The 26,306-nt window shown below is 39.5% G+C and overlaps 3 protein-coding genes and 1 pseudogene across 3 annotated transcripts in view; 2 read left to right on the top strand and 2 right to left on the bottom strand.

Moving 5' to 3' along the window:
- Positions 1-26,306, bottom strand: part of LOC132956306 (NXPE family member 3-like) — a 404,680-nt gene that overhangs the window by 50,345 nt on the left and 328,029 nt on the right. The gene's annotated exons all lie outside the window — the stretch shown is intronic.
- LOC132956296 (NXPE family member 3-like) overlaps positions 1-26,306 on the bottom strand; it is a 365,449-nt pseudogene that overhangs the window by 64,685 nt on the left and 274,458 nt on the right.
- The window catches only part of LOC132956309 (cytidine monophosphate-N-acetylneuraminic acid hydroxylase-like), a 503,487-nt gene that overhangs the window by 241,165 nt on the left and 236,016 nt on the right, over positions 1-26,306 (top strand). The window lies entirely within an intron of this gene.
- On the top strand, positions 2,728-9,538 carry LOC132956643 (alpha-2,8-sialyltransferase 8E-like). Its single transcript, XM_061030218.1, has 8 exons — positions 2,728-2,839; positions 3,986-4,059; positions 5,498-5,572; positions 5,680-5,754; positions 6,869-7,010; positions 7,948-8,060; positions 8,169-8,261; positions 8,345-9,538. Exons 1-8 carry the CDS (start codon positions 2,834-2,836, stop codon positions 8,805-8,807), a joined length of 1,041 nt encoding a protein of 346 aa, XP_060886201.1. The 5' UTR covers positions 2,728-2,833; the 3' UTR covers positions 8,808-9,538.

Here is a 26,306-nt window from a genome sequence, read left to right as displayed (position 1 = left end):
CCATTTTGTGCTTATGCAGTCCCCATGTCCACGTAAACATGGAATCCACAGCATGGATACATTGGAACCATGACAACAGGCACAAATCGATCTGCTGGCCTCCTCCTTGGCGCCACCTCGCTACTGCTGCCTCCTTGCGGTCGCGACACACCCCGACATGCACGAAGTGCGAGGGCCCTTCATCACCGCTTGCGGTTTTTATTATATATATGTTTTCAATGTCATAAAAATTATATGAATGTTCAAGTGTTCATGGGAGAAAATTTGTTTCATCTTTAGCATCAGGTTCACCTTCTTATCAGGTTTGCAAGTAACAGCAATTCAACACGAACACGAACTTCCTAAATACAGACAGCACATGAAGTGTCCCACCAGAGGACCTAACACACTGGACCACTGCTACACAGTAATAAAGGACTCATATCGCTATGTTCCCCGTGCAGCTTTGGGACTCTCTGATCACTGCCTAATTCACCTCATGCTGACCTACAGGCAGAAGTTAAAAACTGCTAAGCCTGTAGTAAGGACTGTAAGGAAATGGACAGAGGAGTCAAAACAGGAGTTACAGGCCTGCTTTGACTGCACTGATTGGAGTGTTTTTGAAGCTGCATCAGCAGATCTCAATGAACTCACTGACACTGTGACATCATAGATCAGCTTCTGTGAGGACATGTGTGTGTAGACCAAGACCTTCTGTACAAACAACAACAACAACCCTGGTTTACACCTCATCTAAGGAAGCTGCGTCAGGCCAAGGAGGAGGCCTACAGGAGTGGGGACCGGGACCTGTTCAAGCAGGCCAGAAACAAACTGACGAAGGCGATCTGAGTAGCTAAGAGGAGCTACACTGAGAAGTTAAAACAAAGCTTCTCAGCTAACGACCCTTCAGAAGTCTGGAAAGGCCTGCGAGAAGTAACAAGCTACAGGAGACCCACCCCGCACCCTGCCGGTAGCAATAGACTGGCTGAAGATATTTAATATTATACCTTTGTACAAAGAGAGCACAGTTTACCAAAGTAAAATTATTTGTGTGTTTAAGCATACCTGGCCAATAAAGCTGATTCTGATTCTCTTAAGGCCCTGACACACCAAGCAGACGGCCAAGAACTGGTGGTGACGAAGGCTGCCTGTGGCGTTGGCGGGCGATGCCTCTTGTCTTGGCCAAACAGTTGCATTAGAACACACTGCAAAGACGGCAGCCAACGGCCAACCACCACGTACGTTCTGCACATGCGTGAGAGGAAATAGCTCTCCATGCCAGCAGGCGCCGGTAGTCTGTAATTGTCATTCCAAAAAGGGGAAACTGGAAAAGGACGAGGAAGAACGTGGACAAATAAACTGTTGTTTTGCCACGAGAAGACAATTCTCTCACCGCTGTCACTCAACACTCGTAATATAGGTACTTCTAATGGAGAATAATGTCTGATAAAAAGTTGAAAATGGCGCTGGCGTTCTCAGCCCTTCATCTTTTATTAGTGGCCTTTAAGACCCTGACACACCAAGGAGACTGTCGGCCGTCTGTGAGCGGTCGCCCCCCTAGTTTTTGCAGTGTGTCCAGCTCCGTCGCTACCAGTCGGCCCCAGTTGGCCTTTTTTTGGCCGACCCTACATGTTGAATCGGAGGACCCGTCGCCGGAGCAGTTGGGTGTAGGAATCTCTCCGATTGGCTGTTCAGCTAAACGAAACAGGAGAGCCAGTGCACAAGAAGAAATACGGAAGTGCCTCTTCTATTCTAGTTCCACTAATAAAAGACCAAGGGCTAACAATGCCAGCGCCATTTTCAACTTTTAATCAGACATTATTCTCCATTAGAAGTACCTATATTACGAGTGTTGAGCGACAGCGGAGAGAGAATTGTCTTCGCGTGTCAAAACAACGTTTTATTTATCCACTTTCTTCCTCGTCCTTTTCCGGCTTCACCCTTTTGGAAGGACGATTACAGACTACCGCCACCTGCTGGCATGGAGAGTTATTGCCTCTCACGCATGTGCAGAACATACGTGGTCGTTGGCAAAAGACAAAATGCGAAGCCGACACCACAGACGGCCTTGTCGCCACCAGTTTTTGGCCGTCTGCTTTGTGTGTCAGGGCCTTTATAGTTGATACTATAAAACTGGATGTTTTATCCTGAATGGTTTACATTATAATTCATCATTGTGAATTAAAATGTAGCATTATAGCCCAAACATTAAAACATGACAAGCTGCAACCGTCTACAATCGAGCACTTGTGGGACTATCTGGGAATTCAAAACACAAACCGTGTTACACGACAAACCAGTAACAAGATCATGGATACAGTAGCCATAGTGGTGTGGTTAAAGTATTTGACTTTAATCCCACTGCTCAAGCGATGATAAATTCTAAGACTGTATAAGTATTGTATCACTTATTGTCAATATATGCTTAGAAAATGTTTCTTAAAACGGGCTGTTTGTTTACAAGCTGTCGATTGTCTCATCTGACTCCTACCCTGTGGCAGCAGTTACAGGCATAAAAACAATCTACAATATAGAAATAGTTCATCTTTTAGCTGATGGTCTTTTTTGCTTTTGTAGTTCAAAAAGAGGCATCAATATGTATTTTGGTCAGTTTGATCAAAAGTTTATTTAATTTCTTTATATTTTAGCCTCCTGTCTGCTTGCTCAGGTAAATCTTGAAATTTGGCAGAAGTGAGGATACACTCAGACTTTTTTTTGTTTGTTTGTTTTTACTGTGTGGTGACACTGCAGCGATATCTTACAGTGAAAGACGACAGTGTCAGTGAAAGAGAAGCAGGCAAGAGATAAACATTGACTGGATCCATAATCAAAGGACTAGCTTTTTACCTGGAACATGAAGGTAAGAATCAACTCTTTTTGTAGCTTGTAAATTATTAGGACCCGAAGCACTGACAAGTGCCAACTCAGTGACATTCAATGTCATAAAAATTATATGAATGTTCAAGTGTTCATGGGAGAAAATTAGTTTCATCTTTAGCATCAGGTTCACCTTCTTATCAGGTTTGCAAGTAACAGCAATTCAACACGAACTTCCTAAATACAGACAGCACATGAAGTGTCCCACCAGAGGACCTAACACACTGAACCACTGCTACACAGTAATAAAGGACTCATATCACTATGTTCCCCGTGCAGCTTTGGGACTCTCTGATCACTGCCTAATTCACCTCATGCTGACCTACAGGCAGAAGTTAAAAACTGCTAAGCCTGTAGTAAGGACTGTAAGGAAATGGACAGAGGAGTCAAAACAGGAGTTACAGGCCTGCTTTGATGGCACTGACTGGAGTGTTTTTGAAGACTGTATAAGTATTGTATCACTCATTTTCAATATATGCTGAGAAAATGTTTATAAAAACAGGCTGTTTGTTTACAAGCTGTCGATTGTCTCATCTGACTCCTACCCTGTGGCAGCAGTAACAGGCATGAAAACAATTTACGATATAGAAAGAGTTAATCTTTTAGCTGATGGTCTATTTTGCTTTTGTAGGTCAAATAGAGGCATCAATATGTATTTTGGTCAGTTTGATCAAACGTTTAAAAACTTCTCACAGGAGCTTTAAGACACCAATGTCCAAATTAAGCAGGATTTAAATTGGTATTGAAAAATGAAAAATAATGAGTAAGTTATTGAAAATGAAGTATCCTTCCAGTTGTCACAACTTGAGAAATCAGCCATTGGGATCAAAACTGGGATTTACTTGCTCTGGGAACCAGCTCCAAGTGGCCACTCGAGGAACTGCGATTTTGGCACTTCAGCTTTACTTACTTTCTGAGCACTTGAAGTTGTTTCTTGGTTAACATTAGTTTGGCAGAGTTACAGAAGAAGAATAAAGTACAGGAAAGCATTTATATAAACGCTATTATTCTAATAAAGCATGTGGACAAGAAATACTGAAGTGTTTCAAGTAGACTTTTCTTTGTTGTATGTGCAGATCATGTATGGAATGCTAATAAATGAGTTTTATTGTTATTCATTTTCATCCAGCTCAAGTCACTCTTCTCTCCGGTGATGACTCTCCTGTGTTTGTCGAGCCTGCTGATGTGGTACTTACTGGACAGGTAAGTGTGACAATGGCATTTACCTTTGCTACGTGCACACTCTCACACACATAGACTGCCAAACCACATCACAGATATGTTGTTTTACTTCTTTCTGCACCCTTTAGCCGTTCATACTGCTAAAATGCACGTAGCCTTTGTAGATGTGTTAATCTTTTCTTTTTCTCGGCTTCATTCATATGCGTATAGGATATCTTATTAGGCACCACGTGTGTCTGTGTTCTTAAACAGTGGAGGTAAGAGGAAAGAAGATTGTCAAATGAAGCTGCTGAAATATCACTTGATCAAGTAGGCCTACATTGCAAAAACAAAAACTTTGCACAGCTACAGAATAGCCCATACACTTTATTTTTCTGTGTTATAATGATGCCATGGTAATGCCACTCATTGGACGTGATGCAAGAGGAGCTTAACAGCTGCAATTTCCCCAATTACATTACAGGGTATTTATCAATCAATCACAATCGTTCATATGGCCGTGGATTTTGTAGTCAGTCGACCAAAACCAGAGGCACTGCTTGTCAACAGGCAAGGCAGGCAACTGCTCAGGACCCCAGACCAGTAGGGGGCCCCAGAGGGCTCACAAACTTCAACCAAAGCAGTGGCTCAAAATGTGCAAATTTTGCAATGACAGTAGGAAACCTCCCTTTGGGTGCCCCATCTGAAAGCACTCACTCTATTGCTGAGAAAACCAAAGTTTTTCAATGAAAGTCACTGAAGAAAAATTAAGAAGAGTTAGCCGTCTATAGGAGAGAAAGGAAGAGGAGTAAGCGTCGGCTGGCAGACATGATGGTGATGAACTCTGGTTGGAGGGCCCCAACAGGCTTTAGAATCACCACTGACCAAATCAGTTTCTTAGTAAGTTGAAAACAGGAACAGAAGATGATGATAGCTGCAAAAGTAACACCGCAGACCACAGATTTTTGCAGATGACATGTAGCTACGTAGCAAAAATCTCTGCTCAAGAGTTTGTAGACTGGTTGTTCATTCATGGTGTATGAAGTTGACAGCTACTGAACACTGAATTCATGATGTTTACTCCATTGGCTTTAGCATTAGTTGGAGTTTGAAATTTCTACAGAATGGCATCAAATCTTTTACTTGTTAAATGCTGATTCATGTCTTCTGTATGTTTTGAACAAAGAACACAGCACACTCAAAATGGGAGTTTTTGTTCTCAAGTGATGAAAAGTAATTATAAAGCTAACATGTTGGCCTATGTGAGCTTTTGGATTTAGGGGTGATTTTCTTTGTGTTGGCTGTCTTTTTGAGGAGGGTCTGTCCACAAAGTAACTATTCATAACTGTAAATGTGGGGAGTGGTTCATAGTCTATATGCAGGGTCCAGAATGTGGTGTTACGCATGTTTACATTATCTATGTGTGCCTTGCTTCTGAATCAACACATCTGTCCTTCTTTTTCTTTTGTTTGTTCCACAGTGATATGGACCAGCACTTACCAGCCCCTCAGAGGAAAAGAGCCTCCAAGACCTTTAACCTCTGCAAAGAATGCAAGTGAGTGTGCAAACACCGTCACTGCTTCATGACTGCCATCAGATGAAGGGATTACTCACCTGGTTGTGTATGTGTATCTTAGTTTGAATGTTTTTGTTTTTTCACAGTAATACAATCATAAAAGTAATGCAGAATTACTCCCAAGCCTGGAAGAAGCAGGAGGACAATTTAAAAAAATTCAGGTAAAACAAAAAGGTTGTCTTGGTTTTGAACTTTAAGGGGAAAAAATAAAAGAAGGTAAGAATTACGTACTTTTAAGTTCCATGACGCTGGGTGGTAAAGGAGGTCAAAAGGGTAATAAAACCCAACATAGTGCCTAATAAGATGGCCAAGTGTGATTAAAAGGTTAAACAGAATGAAACATGAATTACATTATAGAACTATTACCAGTGTTTGTGCCTGTTCCAAAAAAATGCAACACAACTTTTGGGTTTTGGTGCCCAACAGCATGCAGCTGGTGACTTTAAAAAAAAAAATGAAAAAAGGTATTTTTATCCATGCCCCTCAGAAAACCTGAGTCTGCCTGTGCAGATCAACAAACACAACTTGGTTACAGCTGACTCCATTTACATTGTGATAGGAGCCCACAATATACACAATGGGTCAAATAAGGATCATCAAAGATTCCTCCACAGAATGAGAGTTAGTCACTTTTTATAAGAAAGAGGGGAGGGGGAGATGTACAGTCTTCTAAAATCCCTCTTTGGGCTTTTGTGTAACTTTACTAGCTGGGTAAGTAAAGAGATAAGAGAAGACAGAAATATCAATCACACAATCAAGGTTAAGATACAACCCAATAATTTGAATGGCTAAAAAAAGACTTTACTCTTTGCATGTTTTACTCGAGGACAAGCTCAGAAAAGATGAGTCAGAGTGCCCTCGTCTGATTGTCACATATTAAGTCTGTCCTCGAAAAATGAATGTGATTCATGACCTTAAACTGTAAACATTGAATGTTTGAACAAAATCAGAATCTGTGCAGGATCAGAATAGTTTCCTCTTTAGATGGATAGAAAGAAGAACAGCTGAAGAAGTGGGAAAGAGAAGTGGAAATACATGTGGAGTGAAGTTGAGGAACTTCTCTGTAAATGTTAAACACTTGGTCTAAATATAACACACATTAAAATCATGTGTGTGTTGATGAAACAGAGAGGACTTTGCCTGGAACACATATGACTGCCCTTAATGTTTATTTGCTCTTTAAAAAAAACAAAAAAACTAAATAAACATTTGAGGGAGCATCAAAACATCAGAGTCACTTGTACATGGTTTAACAAAGTCCTTGTGGTTCCCCAGATCTCAGCTGAGCAGCAACTGCAGTGGTTTTGACAATGCCATCCTTACCCAGGCCAACACTCCAGTGGGATCAAAGCTCGTTTATGATTGGGGAAAGAGCAGCCTCCAGGTGTCTCCGGAGGTTTTTAACACCTTTACAAAGGTATTTTGTTTGGTACTCATGAATATAATCAACACATCCACAATATCTGCTACTTGTTTGGCATTGTGATTGTTCCTGTAATGTCTGACTAAAAGATTACACATTAATTAAATGAAACATGAAATAAATACAAAAAACAACTTAGCATACACTTCACATGTGTATTTACACAAGTAATATGTTGGTAGACGCAGGATGCCTCGAGCTAGCTGGAGGGTTCACAGAGCTCCTTTGCTAATACAATCCCTGTCCTTTGAGCCAGACATTGGGCATAGCCAGCTAGCTGCGTGGCTAACTGTGCTGCAGCTGGAGGAAGTGACACTTAGCAGCTCTTAACTTAAGCTTTCTTACTCTCTTCAGCGCATGCATGGCTCTGGATACACAAACAAAATGTGTACTTTGTTATGCTGCAACTGGAAACAGATTGACAACAAGGTTGAACTATTAATCCACATGAGCCCATCTGATTTTCTTATACGAAATAATAAACCAACGTATTTTTAAATTAAGTGTAAACGTATGAGGTATTTGAAACTCAACTCTTTCCACAAATAAATTGGAAGTGAGGAACTCTTTTCAATCCAAATCTCAGGAAATGTTCCCCCAACCGCTTACAGCATGTATGTACACAAATTAACAACTGTGTCATCAGCAAGTTTAAAGCTGCCAGTATACTTCACAACAAAGTGATATACTGCTGAATTTATCCATTAAAAACAAGTGTGAAGCCCAAGTAGATGTTGGAAATTAAAACCTGAAGACTTCCAGGGGCACTCATATTTCAGCTGGCAACCTCTTTTAGGGGTGTCTGCTGCAGGGCATTTCCAAGAGGGAAACATTTGCAAATGAGATCCAGCAGTAAATTTGATCTACTGTATTATATCATCAGTATAATTATCATTATGTGGTAATACATAACCATTGATTACAATTCCAGGAGCATCCTTTCTCAAATAAAACATGGGACACGTGTTCTGTTGTTGGGAACGGAGGAATCCTGACTGACAGCAGCTGTGGAGAGAGAATTGATTCAGCTCAGTTTGTCATGAGGTGAGAAAGGTGTCCATTGTGGTGACAATGTCAACTCACAGTGTCAAAAATCATTTATGTTGAGATTCCACAAAAAAGATCTCTGACTTTTTTTTCTTGCTTCTTCAGGTGCAACCTTCCTCCTTTGGGAAATGGTTATGAGAAGCATGTCGGTGTCAAAACGGACCTTGTGACAGCGAACCCAAGCATCCTCAGGGAGAAGTGAGCAAGAGGCTGGATTTCACTTCTCTGTCATTACAGAGTTCTATTGTCTTGTTGATTTATATCTGCTGTTGTGTCTCCAGGTATGAGTCTCTGATGAAGCGTCGTCGTCCGTTTGTGGAAAGTCTGCATATTTACGGCAACTCCTTGCTACTCTTTCCCTTCTCTCGCCGAAACACTCCTGTATGTCTGCAGGCCATCTACAGTGTTGAGGACTTTGGAAGCCCCATGAGGCCCGTCTTCCTTAACCCTGAGTACCAGATAAGACTGGGTGCCTTCTGGAGTGTACAAGGCTTGGGATCAGCGTTGATAAGCACCGGGCTAATTATGACTAGCATAGCTTTGGAGGTCTGTGAAAATGTGCATCTGTATGGGTTTTGGCCCTTCAATAATCACCCTTATGGACTCTACGACCTGACGCACCACTACTATGATGACAGAAAAGCTACAAGGGTCCACGCCATGCCCAAGGAGTTTGGGCTCCTGATGCAGCTGCACAGACAGGGGGTGCTCAAGCTTCATCTGGGAGATTGTCAACGGTTATGACTATGAGTCATAATTGTATATAAGTGTTATTATGTTGGTCTGCTTTGTGTTCGGTGTTTCGTTTGTGCGTCTGTCTTTGTGCTGTGTTTCAGGTGCCCAGCCCTGATTGGAGAAACCCGGATGGTTGCTAATGTTTTCTGCAAAACAATTATGATCCAATCTTTTTATTAACGCTTCAAGTGTTCATCAGACACATGTTCACACATGAATGCATTCCTTTGAATACTTCTATAAACATGTGGACTGGAGAGCTGTAGGGTTTTTGCACTATTCCAACTCTGATTTTTTTTTATACAACTAGTCTATGTATAACTGATATGTAACTCAGTTTTTGGTTTGACATTATTTTGGTTTGTTTGCATATTAGTTAGATAACAATATGTTTAAGTAATGTAGTTAAGGTAAAATAAATCTGAGACTTGCTCAAGAAACGGTAATTTCTCATGCTTTTATTTTGTATTTTAGAACATGTCATGCTAAGGTTACCTTGCTTCCTTTCTGGTAAAAAAAAAAAAAACAGACTTTTATTTTTAAGCAACTTCCGGTTTTGAATGTTGTTTAGGTAACTTAACTTCAGAAATGAACGTGATGTATGTATTAAAAGATGGTAAACAACAAAAAAGTTACAGCAAAAGGTGAATGTTAAAGTTTTGCAGCCCCCCACCGGACAATAATCTCTTACGGTGGTTTTGAATTATGTGTGAGCTTTACAATAAAGCAGATAAAAATCATTAGTTGAAGAGTCTATCTTTTGAAGGGTTTTCTACAATATAATACAGAATTTGATTAATTTCTGACACATGATCATGTAGTGGAGACATGATTTTTTTTTTCAGCTGCACAAAACCACAAAATACATCGTTTGTAGTTTTGTGCTTTGCATTCAAAGACCTAACAGCGGATATCTCTCTCTGGTCCAATGCAGAGTATGAAGTCAACTGGAGGTGCATTTTTTTTTTCTCCAGAGACCCCCCAACACTTTGCTGTTGAGGCTTTCAGGGTGTTTCAAGTGGGTCTCAGACCCCCCAAGACACTGCGATCAAGCCAGTTGCTCCTCGCTTTTACATGGTGAAGTGAGCCGCCCCTAAATTTGAAGTGCTCACGTATTCTGATCTTTACGTTAAATGCTCCGGACTCCAGAGTGAGCAGAGAGAGCGATTTTGACCCGTTATTAATCTCCTTTTCCAGGCAAAAGTGATAAATGCAGAAGTCTTACCATAAAACTGGCTATGAGATACACGTGTATGAAACGGGAGTAAACTAAATACTGTTCAGGGAATAGCTCCGGAGGTCGGTGAAATTAGTTTGAGAATAATACTGCGAGTCTGCGGTAACTTCCGTTTTTCAAAATAAGGTGTTCACAATTAAAAAAAAAACAAGTTCTTCCATAAGTACACAGTGATTCTGATATGGTTGTACTTAGTACTTCTTAGACTACATGCACAGCTACTGTAGAAAGTGTATGTAAAACCAGTTCACAAATAGAGCTTCTGCAGTGGTACACCAATTAAAGTGCAGGGACCAGAGGAGAGTTTCTTCATGCTTTATTTCTCAACAACTTGATTCCACTTGTGACAAGCATCGTAGTCAGATGATTTAACTCTTAAAGAAAAAGGAAAACAATAATCAGGGCCACACCAGTAAATCAAATTACGTAGTAACTAAACAATCTCATAAATGCACAAAATCATATATTTACACATCAAGTACTCACTCAAATAATGCATCTATCAGAGTCACAATAGAGTTGTCAGCCTGTCATGCAGCTCAGCAGTGTGAAGCAAACAAAAGGATGGCATGGCCTGCTGCAGGCCTCTTAATTGCTCAGGTGTGGCCTGATTGGTTAAGACTAGGCTTAAAGGGGAAGTGGGATCTGCAACAGGTACTATGAAGTACTTCTACTGAGTACTTTTTGAGAAATCCAAAGTTCCTCATAAATCACTATCATGAGTCTTTTTTTCTGACTTTGATGTTGAGGAGCTTTGCAGTTGTGCAGATATGTGCATGATTTGCAGTCTTAAACAGAGTGCAATGTAAACAGAAAATATATAAGTCCAGTGAGCGTTAATGTAACGCATCAAATCAGTTTCAGCCTTCACATTACTGTCATGTATTGAGCTCAACTGTACTTTTGACACAAACCGGCAGCACTTCTATACAGAGATGTTCCTAAATTAAAATCTGGTCTCAAAGGCTGAATGTGCGACATTTTACACATACTGTAAATATAGCAGAAATCCAGTATCTTCCTGTAACGTATCATAAACATAAGCAACGTCATAAAAAAATCAAACCTTTTAGAATACACATGCTCAAGAGTCAAACACATGCTATGTGCTGCTATTCTAAAATAATTTATTTCGAATAGTTAAGGACGAGACCTCTCGTTCAGTATTTATGAAGGATTTGGAGGGCCAAAGTCTTTGTTAGTTATAGATGGATGGATCCTTTATTGTCATTGCAGATCACTACACAATGAAATTCAGTCCAGCCTCAACCCCTTGATACTTTAACAAAATATTTTTAAATAATTCAAAGATATAGAAAGTAAGCAAGTTTATGGCACATATGGAAAAAAGAATGCTTGAAATTACAAGGATTTTTACAAAATCAAGAAAAAGAAGCTGTCATGTGTTACCAGAGATTGTACTCTTTCAAAAACCAACCTCTTCTTCATCATTCCCCCCACAAATTAAAAAATAAATGCATATGCTCAATAATGATATTAGAATTAAGTCTTCTCATGGGAGATAGGAGCTCAGTTGTTGAGTAGATAATACAATTATTATTATTATTATTATAAGGAGTTGGATTTTACTCCAAACTTTTGCCAAGAGTAATGCAGTGGACACAAATTCTCACGTACAAACCTAAATAGAAGATGATTATGTGTATAGATTACACTGCCTATAGAAATGTTTCTCTATTCCACAAGATTCTCTATTCCTGACAAGTTCATAAAGGTTTGCACATTTTATTTTACAGAAACAGTGTGACACATGCCAAAGATGGTACCATGAGCAATGCCTAGCCATGGATGAACAACAACTCCAACATGCAAGGGTGAACAATTGGGATTGTGCTCTTTGCAGTTAGGGCAGAAAATAAAACACTTAAAAATGTCATGTGGTCTTACCAAATAAAGACACGTGAGCGCGCTGGACAAAACGTATCTCGTATTTTTAATTTGATGGCTGTATTTTTTGTTTGTTTAAATCTTTGTTAATATTTGTATTGGTTCAAATTTGAAGAAAAAAGACAGATGAATATAGTTGTTGTTGTTCATAGTCTTTGTAAATTCATATGTATGTTCTACGAAAATGTTAATGTTTATAATAAATGTAAAAAAATGTCAATAGTAATTTTTTATTCGTGAAAGATTATTAATATTTGAAAAATGCTTGTATGTGTGTTTATTGCAAAATATTAAAAATGCAACATGTAGCTGTGACAGACCGTATCAAATTGGTACTGTCACATTCAAAACACTGCAGAGAGCTGTGCTGTGTAAGGGAGCTTGACAGTGGATTTCTCAAAAAGCACACAGTAAAAGTATTTCATAGTACCTGTGCATGTAGTCTAAGAAGTTCTAAGTCCAACCATATCAGAATCATAGTGTACTTATGGAAGAAAAAGTATTTACAAGACGTCAAAGTCAGAAAAAATACTCATTATAGTGATTTATAAGGAACTTTGACAGTGGATTTCTCATAAAGTACACAGTAAAAGTACTTCATAGTACCTGTGCATGTAGTCTAAGAAGGACTTTGTCCAACCATCTCAGAATCATGGTGTACTTATGGAAGAAAATATATATAATTATTGTTTTCTCCAAGAAAACTGTTTTGTTTTTTAAAATTGTGAACACCTTATTTTGAAAAACGGAAGTTACCGCAGACTCGCAGAATTATTCTCACACTAACTTCCCTGACCTCCGAAGCTATTCCCTGTACAGTATTCTGTTTACTCCCGTTTCATACACATGTATCTCATAGTCAGTTTTATGGTAAGACCTAGGCATCTCTCTCTTTTTCTCTCTCTATCTCTCTCTGGTCCAATGCAGAGTATGAAGTCAATTGGAAGTGATTTTTTTTTCACAGAGACCCCCCAACACTTTGCTGTTGAGGCTTTCAGGGTGTTTCAAGTGGGTCTTAGACCCCCAAGTGTTTCGCACCCTTTTGCTAAATAATTAGCACATTGTGAACTGCAAATTCGTTGTTTGGTGTTTAATCATTGGGAGTGAGGAAGGAGAGGGTCACTTTTATGTTACAGCTGGTTTCCCCTAGGCTGGTCATAACATCAACAAAGAAAAAAGTAGACCCATGGACTACTTTTTGCAAATGACGGCTCACTTGACCACAGTACACTCCAGTCAGGTGTGCACTGTGCACAGGCGACGACAGGCACACAGTTATATCCCATAACCGACTCACAAGCAGAGGGTGGGGCAAAGTCGTGGTTCATTAGCATACCTAACAAGGCTAATAAATTACCTGATGCTCCGAACAGCATCAGACACACAAAGAGCAGGAGCAGAGGGGCTTCATCTGAAGTGCATGGCACGAAGGTTACACGAGGGGGAAGTTAAACTCAGGTTCTGAGAAGCAACTTCAGCCGAGTTGACTCACCTCTCTAAGAGACGCACTCAGATCCGGTCACCGTCCACCTTCTGTGCGTTAAAGCGCACAGCCGAAACAGAACTTTACGCGCTCCCAGGAGACCTTCCTCCAGCCCTCAGCGCTCGCTGGCTCTCAGAGACTTTCCCCGTCAGCCGGTTTGTGACTTTCACAACCGGTTCTGCTGAGTAGTGACCGATCCGACCCAGAGCTCCGGGTCCCCCATGAGGCTAGAGGCCGCAGCCAGGATGGATCTGATCAAGAAGCTGTGGAGGGCGAGGAAGCTGATCCTTGTGGTGCTCGTTCCGCTGTCACTGTCTCCTTTACCGCTCATCCACCCCACGATGGAATTTTAAGGTCCTTAAATTAACAAATAAAGTTCAAGTTACCCAAAGATGCATTTACAGACTTTGTATTGCAATTCAAGTCATTAAAGTAATCAAAAAGGCAGTATTGTGTACCATAGATATAAATTAAGACCATTTCATGATATGGGAGATTGTTTTGCCCCTTTTAAGGGACCCAAGGATCAATACAGAATACACAAACAAAACAACACAATATAAGCATCATTTATAAGCGCAGAATAGGTCACTTTCTGATTAGCACTAAGTTTTATCAGACTATTAAAGTTGCTTAAAGTGACTGTGTAAAACAAGCTTGCAGATAATTGAAAAGCTAGATACACTACAGTTTCAACTACAACCTTCTAAGCAACAAGTATGAAGAATGTCTTCCATAACTCCTTATAACCATGGTTTGATTCAATCCATGAAATCTCTGTAAATTAATTCACAGGCAACATGATAATTACCTTCAAGAAATCCGAGACACTTGTAGACAAAAACCATCCACATGATGTGTTGTTGTTCCTCCTTGTTGTTTCAATGGCTGCAGTTTCATGATGGGATTTGTAGTGTGTGTGTGTGTGTGTGTGTGTGTGTGTGTGTGTGTGTGTGTGTGTGTGTGTGTGTGTGTGTGTGTGAGAGAGAGGGAGAGAGAGAGGGAATCAATCAAAAGCACTTTGTCCTCTGTTCTGGATGAGTGCTTGTCCCGGTCATCAGCTGAGATGTGTGTGTGGAGAGGAGATGTCGCGACATGTTGATGAGATGGAGATCAGTAAGAGAGAGAAAGAGTGAACAACATGCTTTGGGCTCATGACGGATTAACACATTTAAAACAACTAGTTTCTCATAAAAACTAAAGCTTGCGCAGAGTTTTCATTTTGCCTATCTATCTATCTATCTATCTATAGGAAGCTACGATAAAAATCATTATCTGGTTTCTCAAAGTGCTCGGTCAGAAATAACACATTTTCTCTGCTCAGACATTTAAAAACTAGTTTCTCACATAAACGAAAGCTTGTGCAGAGTTTTCATTTTGTAAACAACAGACCAAGCAGCAGATCTCACCTCTATCCCCCACGCTGTGGAACTACACAGCACCAACTTGTGTACATAAGGTGTCATTGAGGCTTACTTTTTATCTTCCATCCTCCTTCATGCACCTTGATTCAAAATAATAAAGATTTTTTCGGAGAATAATTTGTATCTACCTCTACAATAAAACAAAAAAAATGTGTGTGTGTGTGTGTGTGCGTGCTTTTGGGCAGTTAAACAATAATAATGCTACAAGTAAGTCAGGAGGGGCATTCACAAGTCAAAAAAATGTTATAATAAGCCTCCGGTTGGTTAAAGCATAAATGGCCAAAACATAATAATGATAGTATATCAAAGAGTAAGGTCTTTTACCTGCTCTTTTGTTATCTAGTTGCTTAGAAAAAATGTGACCAGAGGCCAAACTTACTTGCCGACCCGTGGATACAGGATATCTATACCAGATACAGCTCCTGCTCAAAGCTGACCGTTGCTTCCTCAGTTAACATTTTACATAAAGGGAAACAAATTAATCAGGAGGAAACTATTTTCACAATGACAAAGGTATTAATGTAAATGTTCTCAGGTTTTGAGAAGAGATCCATCTGTCTCTTCCCGTCACTCGTTAAGATGGGTATGTAAATAACACATGAACATAAAGTAAACTACTTTCTCTGACTTTTCAGGCTGACTGCAGACAATGACAATGACCGCATTGTTTTGTTAACGGATGGGAGAGGTTTATGTTTGTGTTTGTTAGTCAGTGACAGTATAAACATTTATACAAAGTCTATCTGGGCTACATCCAAAGCCTTAGAGCTAATATTTTAGTCGATGTGATAATTTCCTTGATATTATGTTTGTTCATTAAATAGCACAGTGTCCGACATTTTTTTTATTTTTATTTATTATACTTTCCACTGTTTTTAGTTAGCCTATGATTTATTTTCTGTTCACCTTTTGTCTTTTGTTACATGTTTGAAATAAAAAAAATCTAATCAAATATGTTGGACTGTGAAGACTCGTTCACAGTTTTTACACCAAGGGTAATTCTGGTTACAACCCTGCTAGCAAGTAGGCTAATAAGTGGCCTTTGACCTCATCATATTTAACTAGTTCCCCTTGTCGATATGAGCTGGTGTCTTTCATTACAACATATCACAAAGAGGACCAGCTGTTACAATGTCAGAGATGTCTGTTGTAGCCGAGACGGGCAGCTAAGTTTGAGGAGCCGGACATCCAGAGCAGGGGCGGTTTAAATTTCCATCTGCATCTCAAAATCTCTGGAGACAAATTTTCAAGGCTAGAGCCCATAGATAATTGACAAAATAGAGAAATTACTTTTCTTAGGACAAATACAGTACGCCAATGCTCGTGGCACCCTGCTGCTAACAATACAAATGTTTGCTGTGGCTTTGGCAAACTTTTGTACAGATAGTACGGATGCTCAAGAAACAGCAGCTAGACTAGACTAATTATCGTGATGTAATGGAAAAATAACAAATGTTCAGTAAAAGTAAAAACCTGTAATTACACCAGCCAAAAGCTAGGAAAGGGGAGCCTTAAACTGAAGTTGCAACTAGACATTTTGAAGATCAAGAAGAAGACAACTAACAGCCAATCATATCGCAGGGATAAGTGTAGGCAAAAACATAAGTATTTGCATATTTCATTGCAAAAGAAAAGTGATTGGGAGGAACGGCCTGCCCGATCTGAACCCGACTGGTGTTTTGTTGTTGGAATTCTGTGCTAGTCATGGATTGACTATAACAAACACCATGTATAGGGATGTTCATAAGTTCGTTCATAAGCCAAAGATCGATGATCGACTTGTAGTTGTTTCGTCAGATCTGCGGCCGCATGTTTTGGACACTCGGGTAAAGAGAGGAGCAGAGCTGTCAACTGATCACCACCTGGTGGTGAGTTGGATCAGATGGCGGGGAAGGCTGCCGGACAGACCTGTTTTTACAAGATATCAAATTCAGAAAAAAATACTCATTATAGTGATTTATAAAGAACTTTGACAGTGGATTTCTCAAAAAGTACACAGTAAAAGTACTTCATAGTACCTGTGCATGTAGTCTAAGAAGTACTTTGTCCAACCATATCAGAATCATGGTGTACTTATGGAAGAAAATATATATAATTATTGTTTTCTCCAAGAAAACTGATTGGTTTTTTTTAAAATTGTGAACATCTTATTTTGAAAAACGGAAGCCGTTTCATACACGTGTATCTCATAGCCAGTTTTATGGTAAGACCTAGGCATTTAGCACTTCACGTCATCGCTCTCTCTGTCTGTTACTCCTGCTCGCTCTGGAGTCCGGAGCATTTACCATAAAGATCAGAATACGTGAGCACTTCAAATTTAGGGGCGGCTCACTTCACCATGTAAAAGCGAGGAGCGGCTGGCTTGACCGCAGTCTAACTCTTGGGTTATTTCCACTCTCAGTGCATGAAAACAGTATAACTAAAACCCTGAAAACAGCCTCATGAGTACTTGGCAGCAACTATAATCCTGCAGACTATTTCACAGTCAATTCAAAGAAGAAGTTGCTGCAGCTCAGGTGCATCACAGCCAGACTCTAATCCAATCAAAAGCAGAGGGGAGGAGCAAAGGGACAAACTTAGAGCCGCCAAATGTAGGACTAACTTCACCTGCTGAGAGGCTCCACAGGCAGCTGTCGGCCTACAGACGATGGCCTGATGTGACACACAGACACATTAATACTGAGACTGTTACCAACAGGAATCAAAACATTCATGGACCACATAAAACCAATCCTGGCCCCCTTGCATTGGCCTCCTATTCACTCCACATTCAGCTGAAGATTACTCAAAAAAACCTGCTGGATGAGTGAAAAATAAATACAATATGCTACACTTTAAAAAAAAAAAATAGTTATAAGATGATGCGTGTCTATACCGGTGTTTACGGTACAGGTGCTTGGAGCACCCAAAAAGAATGAATGCGGCCGCGTATTTCAGCAAAAGATACCATCAATAATAACGGCTGACAGAAAAAAAGTTAAGACAAGACAATTGTTGTTCCTCGTCTCCATGTCTCTAGTCCTGAGAATCTTTAACATATTATACTGTATAGTTTTTGAGGTAATTAAAGGCACAGACTGCTCACATTGCATTAAGACACTAATATTTTAGTGATATTTAATATTTTAATTTGAAAAATCTGTGACAGGTGACAAGAAACTTTCAATGGATTATTTTTTTCTCATGTCCTGTGTGCCTTTAAAGACAGTAAACGTTTTACTGTAAGTTAGTAGGCCTACTGAGACGAAAGTAAGAAAGTAATAATAATGTATTAGACTTTAATAACGCTTTTCTAAGTACTCAAAGACACTTAACAAAGAATAACAACAAAACAAAACAATGAAAACAATAAAGATGATATAAGAGAAGGAGGATGAGAACAGAGTTGGTTAGTGGTTGGTGATGTTGAAGAGGTGAGTTTTTAGGGATTTCTTAAAAGTTAGCTATAGTTGGAAAGGAGCTTCTAGCTTGTAAGGGATGTGTATAGTGCTGTTTCCAATTGAAACATAATCGTGAACTAGAATTAGAGAAACCAACAGGAGTAAGCTTGACATGAAACCAACTGGAAAAATACCAGTTACACTTCAAACACAAGAACCTGGCATGGCTCACTTAATGAGCAGAACAATTGTTCAACAAGTGTTCATGGGAGAAAAGTTTCATCTTTAGCATCAGGTTCACTTTCATCTCAGCAGTCTCTAGAAACAAACACTGGTGGTTCCTCATATGTGGTTTGCAAGTAACAGCAATTAGCCTTCATATGATATATGATATGAAATGATAGTTGATACTATAAAAACTGGATGTTTTATCCTTAATGGTTTACATTATAATGCATCATTAAGAATTAAAATGTAGCATTATAACCCAAACATTAAAACATGACAAGCTGCAACCGTCTACAATCGAGCACTTGTGGGACTATCTGGGAATTCAAAACACAAACCGTGTAACACAACAAACCAGTAACAAGATCATGGATACAGTAGCCATAGTGGTGTGGTTAAAGTATTTGACTTTAATCCCACTGCTCAAGCAACGATAAATTCTAAGACTGTATAAGTATTGTATCACTCATTGTCAATATATGCTTAGAAAATGTTTCTAAAAAACAAGCTGTTTGTTTACAAGTTGTCGATTGTCTCATCTGACTCCTACTCTGTGGCAGCAGTAACAGGCATAAAAACAATCTACAATATAGAAATAGTTCATCTTTTAGCTGATGGTCTATTTTGCTTTTGTAGTTCAAAAAGAGGCATCAATATGTATTTTGGTCAGTTTGATCAAAAGTTTAAAAACTTCTCACAGGAGCTTTAAGACACCAATGTCCAAACTAAGCAGGATTTAAATTGGTATTGAAAAATGAAAAATAGTGATTAAGTTATTGAAAATGAAGTATCCTTCCAGTTGTCACAACTTGAGAAATCAGCCATCGGGATCAAAACTGGGATTTACTTGCTTTTGGAACCAGCTCCACGTGGCCACTCGAGGAACTGCGATTTTGGCACTTCAGCTTTACTTACTTTCTGAGCACTTGAAGTTGTTTCTTGGTTAACATTAGTTTGGCAGAGTTACAGAAGAAGAATAAAGTACAGGAAAGCATTTATATAAATGCTACTATTCTAATAAAGCATGTGGACAAGAAATACAGAAGTGTTTCAGGTAGACTTTTCTTTGTTGTATGTGCAGATCATGTATGGAATGCTAATACATGAGTTTTATTGTTACTCATTTTCATCCAGCTCAAGTCACTCTTCTCTCCGGTGATGACTCTCCTGTGTTTGTCGAGCCTGCTGATGTGGTACTTACTGGACAGGTAAGTGTGACAATGGCATTTACCTTTGCTACGTGCACACTCTCACACACATAGACTGCCAAACCACATCACAGATATGTTGTTTTTGTCAAGGTTTGAGAAAAACTAAGAGGAGGACCCAGATGCAGATCTAACAAATATGATTTATTTAAAATAAAGATCAAAAGTCCAAAACACAAAAAAAAAAGGAGCCACAAGGAAGCGCAAGAGACACTAGTAAACTGACGACAAACAACAAACGACAATGAACTGACACAGAGGGGACGAAACACAGAGACTAAATAGACATAGGGTAATCAGACACAGGTGAGACTAACAAGACACAGGTGAGGACAATCAGTGCAATCACACCCGGAAACACACAGAGGCAGGAATACAAGAAACACTGAAGACAACTACAAACTAAATCATGAAACACTAAAGACACACAGAACTCAAGAATGAAACGAAAATTAATTAAACGGAGCACTTTGAACTGTCTTCTCAGCAGGGAGTATCATAAAAAAGACGAGTGGCCGAGCGCACGAGCTGCTCCTGCATTACGCTGGTAATACGTCACATCAGAAAACAGGCTGAACACCTGAGAGAGGTGACACAGAATGCAGGTTTTCAAGAGAGATCGAAGGAGCGACATTTCTTTAGTTTTATTTACTCACAAGTTGCCAGAATCGTATCAAAGCTACGGGACTTAACCGCTGCACCGCGCGCGCAGCATGACGGTCTTCAGTTCTTTCCACACTTCTTACCAGCTTCTCCTGTCTTCACTGATGTAAAACAAAATGTTGACTAATAATAACAAAGCTTCCTATGGAGTGAGCTACAAAGAGCAGCTCGTGCAAATAAAAAAAAAATCCTCTCCGCCACGCGTAATGGCCCAGACAGTCTCCTCACATCCAGACTAGGTGTAGGTTGCGGACACCGGCGTTGAGACTGATGCATCTCCCGACTTATTTTACCTCTGGTTATTGTAAAAACAGTAAATTAAAATTAATATTAACTGATTTTATTTACAGATGGTTCATTTTTAGGTCACCCAGATGTGAAAGTGTTGTGTTGATCAACTAAAAGTTTCAGCGCGACATCACTTCTAAATGCAGTAGCCTGCTGTTGCGCCTTTATCACCAGCTTTCATCAGACTGTAAAAATATAACTATTACTGAACATTTAATTCTTATCCAAATACGATATCACGCACAGGCTGCCCGATCATACAGAGGTCAACTGGTTTAACTGTGGAGCAGCGCTAAAATGCTTCCTCGAATTACGCACAGAGATGGCACAGATTTATGGCGCATAAAAAGTCAGTGACAGAGTTAGATCACGATAGTACGGACACGTAGAAGAACGGACTGCCAGACTCATATCAAAAGTCTTTTAATTTGAGTTTACTTAGTTGAAAAACGTGAACTCCACACGGAGCAGATCAGACTGCAGTGCGCAACGCTGAAGGATAAATTCAAGTCTGTTGGTTTGGAAACATGTTATCATTTTATAATGCCTCACACTAAAATACCCGAAGATGACTTCGGTCTTTGCATCAAAGACACTCTGTGTGTTTGTGATAACTTATTCATGTGAGCAGGTTTAATCTGTAATGAACCTTAAGGAGTGCAAACTGTGCTGTGGCCTGACACACACACATCTTCTCTCTCTCTCTCTCTCTCTCTCTCTCTCTCTCTCTCTCTCTCTCTCTGTCTCTCTCTCTCTCTCTCTCTAGTAATGCACTGATACCAGGGCAGGTAGAATAACCTGTGTCAAAGTTTCTATAACCTTGAACAGCAATATTAAAACATAATATAATAATCTCAAACAAAGCATAATTATTGATGATTTCTTCTGTAATGTGGTACATTTAAACATTTCCATGTGCCAACATGTAGTTTGCAATGACAGAGTTAAGCCCTCTGCTTAATCACTTTTACATTTTTATGCGTTTATTTTACATTTTAGTACATTTTTTTGTCTTTTTTTTCTAATCATACATTAGCCTCTAAATCCATGTGTCAAGTTATAGTGATGTCAGCAAAATTAGTCCGGCCCACTGGATGTCTCATTTGAACAAATCCCCTCCCCGAACCAATAGGACTTTGACACCCCTGTCTTAGAGAAATGTTGTTGTTTGACTTAGTTTCCGGTATTCACCTCCAAATGTAGTTATGTATTTTTTGGGTTTACTCTGAATTATTTAAAGTTGCTGTGATGATTTTTATTTTTTTAAACCTTCCTTTTAAGTTGAATAATCGTTTTAACATCCCCACTACAGGAGCTGGAAAACGTGTTTTCACAAATATAATAATGCCATCATTTCTAGATAAATGTAGTGTGTGCACATCCCGTGGTTAATTAGTCATTCCTGAAGTGCCAGAGCGGGGAGGAGACAAAAAAACACGTCCCTGAATGCACAGATCTTCGGGCACACCGGAGCATTCACAATAATCAGCAATGTACGAGATACAAATAAAATAAAATATAAAAAATATGCAGACAGCAGATTAAAGACAAGATAAAGCAACACACAATATATACAAAATGTACAAGAATAGTAAGCTAGTTATTGCACAGTGACCATTACAGCATGTTTAAAGAGCAGTAAGAGCTTCATTATTCTCTATCAAGTGAGAAGTGCATAAAATCACGACGTGCATCCGTCTCTCTCCCTCTCCCCCCTCTGTCTCTCACTCTCTCTATCTGTCTCTCCCTCCTTTCTCTCTCTCTCTCTCTCTCTCTGTCTCTCCCCCCTTTCTCTCTCTCTCTCTCTCCCTCTCCCTCTCCCCCTCTCTCTCTGTCTCTCTCTCCCTGTATGTTTCTCCCTCTCCCCCTCTCTCTGTCTCGCCCCCTTTCTCTCTCTCTATCTCCCTCTCCCCCCTTTCTTTCTCTCTCTCTCTGTCTCTCTCTCCCTCTCCCCCTTTCTCTCTCTGTCTCAATTCAATTCAAATGAGCTTTATTAACATGACAGATCAACAATCTATGTTGCCAAAGCAGTACAGAAAACATTTTGATCAACAAATGATAACAATATATACAGTAAACAAATACAACAAATATGAATAAAAGACATTAACAATAACATGAATTATTTTTACCGTGTATTTCTATGAAACATTAAGTGTATTTTGTCTCAGTTTGTGACAATCATGAACATATTTAGCAGCTCGTACTGCACACAGACTTTTCTCTCCACAGAGATAGAGCAGCTTCTGGGGATCAGGGAGATGGAGAAAGTCAGGATATTTATTATAAATGTAATCAAAAAGAGTCTCTCTTAAATCTTTATACATGTCACAGTGTAGGAGGAAGTGAGATTCTGATGGCAGAGTGAACACAGCCTGGCCTCTCTGGGTAACCAGTTCTGTCTGTGACGGCCTGTTTCTATGGTCAGACTGTGTCCACTCAGTCTGTACATCGTCATGGTTTTCTGTAGTTTCACATCCCTCACTGTGCTCAGGTACTCTGCCAGCTTGTACCTTTCTCTCTGTCTCTCTCTCTCCCTCTCCCCCCTCTGTCTCTCTCTCTCTCTCTCAGATCCTGTTCTGGTAGGATCTGGTGGTTGATCAACTCTTGTGTTGACTTAAGGTGTTTCCATTGAAACACAGCCATTTATTTATTCAACATGCACTCTGTTAGTAGATCTATCTATACTGTAAGATTATTTCACTGTCGACTGCCCAACTCCTTCATTGAACCTTCTGTAGGCTACATTTTGGGTTTTAATATTTTAATTGAATTTTCCTAATTGTTTTGCACCAAAACCCCAAGTCAAGTTCCTTCTATGTGTAAATGTACGTGGCAATAAAAAAACGATTCTGATTATTGTCTCACCCATCTCATATCTGCCTCCTCTGCTGTGATGGATTCCTCTGGATTTATTTCAACCTGGCTGGCTTATGTTCAGGTATAATATATGTTTTTTTCTTCACTTCCTTATTGATGTCACAGTATAAACAATAACTCACAGCCATTTAACTGGCCTCTTGTATCTGTCTCAGTACACTAGTACGGCACTATGTGTATGTCCGACTCCGCTACAGGTGGGTGGTGATTTTCAGTTATCAGTTATCAGTTATCAGTTTTCAGTTAGTTAAACTTGGACCTTGTTGGCCGATTACGTCACATACCCAATAATTGACAACATCCATACACTTCAATGTGTTTAAAGGAAGAAGGTGTGACTTTTTGATCCAGTAGATGTCACCCTTGAGCACCAGCATTAGGCAAGGCAAGTTTATTTATGTAGCACATTTAAACAACAAGACAATTCAAAGTGCTTCACACAAGACATCAAAAGCATCATGACAGAGGAAAGAAAAGAAACATTAAAATAGAACATTTAAAAAATCACTGAAATTATTAAATCTGAAAATATGTTCAGATAAAAATTAAATTAATTTAAATTTAAAAAAAATTAGAAGAATTAAAAGTAAATAAATTAAAAGAGTTAAAAAATAATAATAATTACAGTGCAGAGTTAAAGTTTAAAATCTTCTTAAAGCTGTTTAATGAAAGGCAGCTGTAAACAGGTGTGTCTTCAACCTGGATTTTAAAGAGCTGAGAGTTTCAGCAGACCTGCAGTTTTCTCGGAGTTTGTTCCAGATATAAGGAGCCTAGAAACTGAACGCTGCTTCTCCATGTTTGGTTCTGACTCTGGGGACAGACAGCAGACCTGTCCCAGACGACCTGAGCGGTCTGGATGGTTCATAATTAATCAGGAGGTCACTAATGTATTTTGGCCCTAAACCTTTAAACGCTTTATAAACCAGCAGCAGGATTTTAAAGTCTATTCTCTGACAGACTGGGAGCCAGTGTAAGGACCTCAGAACTGGATTGATGTGATCCATTTTCTTGGTCTTGGTGAGGACTCTAGCAGCAGCGTTCTGGATCAGCTGCAGTTGTCTGACTGATGTTTTAGGCAGACCTGTAAAGACACTGTTACAGTAATCAAGACGACTGAAGATAAAAGACAAGTTATTCCAGGTCCTGCTGGGACATGAGTCCTCTAATTCTTGATATGTTCTTCAGGTGATAGTAGGCTGACTTTGTGATTGTCTTAATGTGGCTTTTAAAATTGAGGTCTGAGTCTATCACTACGCCCAGATTTCTTGCCTGGTCTGTGGTTTTGAGTCTTACTGACTGAAGCTGCGTGCTGACTCTGAGTCGCTCCTCCTTTGCTCCAAAAACAACAACCTCAGTTTTGTCTTTGTTTAGCCGGAGAAAATATTTGCACATCCACTCATTGATTTGTTCTGTGCATTTACCCAGAGCTTTTGTGGGACCATGTAATATATGTTTGTGTGTTAAACCAAAACAAACTGCTGTTTGTAGACACCTCCGCTATTCTGAAGCCTCCGCTCTCCTACAGCGACACACGGCAGACAAAAACAATCGCCTGTGTCCTGCATTGTTGTGTTAGCAGGCTGTTAGCACACTTTGGTTAACTCAGAATGTCAAGTGGCAAATAAATTGACACAGAATGTTCTTCTTCTTCTTCTTTTCTCTAGTCCTTGACTAAAACAGCTTTATGCACAAGTCCGTCCCGTCCATGTAAACACGATGTAAACACGGCTCTGACAACAACACAGCCAGCAGGACTCAAGCTTCTCACTCATTGTAGACAGTCATGACTCAGAGAGACATTTACTCAGGATAGACTGGATTTCTGCTGTATTAATGTGTAGAAAATGTCACACATTCTTCCTTTCATTTGACCCAACATAAACTGAGTATCCTCGTCTCTTCAAAAAAAGCGTAATTCTCGCTCACCTATCGCCATGTTCATACCGTTTTCTTCCCGACTTTCTTCTACGCATTTATGCTGTTCGACTTCGGGGGGCAAAGCCAGGTGTGCGGGAGGTGGAGCATGCGCATGCAGATTGAGGTGTACACAATCAAGACCTCCAACTGCATTATGTAATTATGTTTGATCGACTTCGAGAAATCCGATGTAGCACTAATTCAGTCAATCACAACATGTTTACATGAATTTTGAAAGTCAATTTTAGTCAGACTAAAAGAAGGAATCAAGCCTTTTAACTTCATGTTAACGTAATGATCGTTTCATGTCAGTGGCTGTGTAGAGGTGGGCTATATGGGAAAAATATCATATCACAATTTTTTTTTTGCCAAAATCACAATCATGATTTTATCACGATTATTTTTTCATACTGATGTTAAGACTAATTTGTAAGTTACTGACCAGTTCAACCAAACTTATTTCCCTGAATAATGTTTTTATATGCACAAAAACTGTGCTGACAAGTTTAATCTATTTGAAAAACATCTTTGTAGGAGGTCTGGAGGTCTCACCCAGTACATCTTTAGCATCAGAAATGTCTTTCCCTCAATTTGATCAATATTTATAAACAATTTGAAGGTTTTCCTCACCACTTTGAAATGATGATTTAGTTATGTGTCCTCTTTTTATGTTCATCAGGAACATTTTCACTCAGTGATGCATTCATTTAAAAACATGTAGACTTTGAATTCTGCAGAGTTCCTACAGCTGTGGCTTCATACAGGCTCTGCAGCATTTGTTGTTTTTTATGACATCATTGGACTAACTTTAGTTTTGTTAATATATAATCAAACATAATACAGAATGTGTTCATTCTGTGACACATGATCAAAGTAAGTTTTACTGACAGAA

This window comes from Labrus mixtus, chromosome 22 (genome assembly GCF_963584025.1).
Source record: "Labrus mixtus chromosome 22, fLabMix1.1, whole genome shotgun sequence".
NCBI lineage: Eukaryota > Metazoa > Chordata > Actinopteri > Labriformes > Labridae > Labrus > Labrus mixtus.
This window is presented reverse-complemented; position numbering and strand designations above follow the sequence as displayed.

Coding starts and splice junctions, on each gene's coding strand:
- LOC132956643 (XM_061030218.1), top strand. Junction 8,061..8,168: donor TCAGCTCAGTTTGTCATGAG/GTGAGAAAGGTG, acceptor TTGCTTCTTCAG/GTGCAACCTTCCTCCTTTGG. Junction 8,262..8,344: donor CCAAGCATCCTCAGGGAGAA/GTGAGCAAGAGG, acceptor TTGTGTCTCCAG/GTATGAGTCTCTGATGAAGC.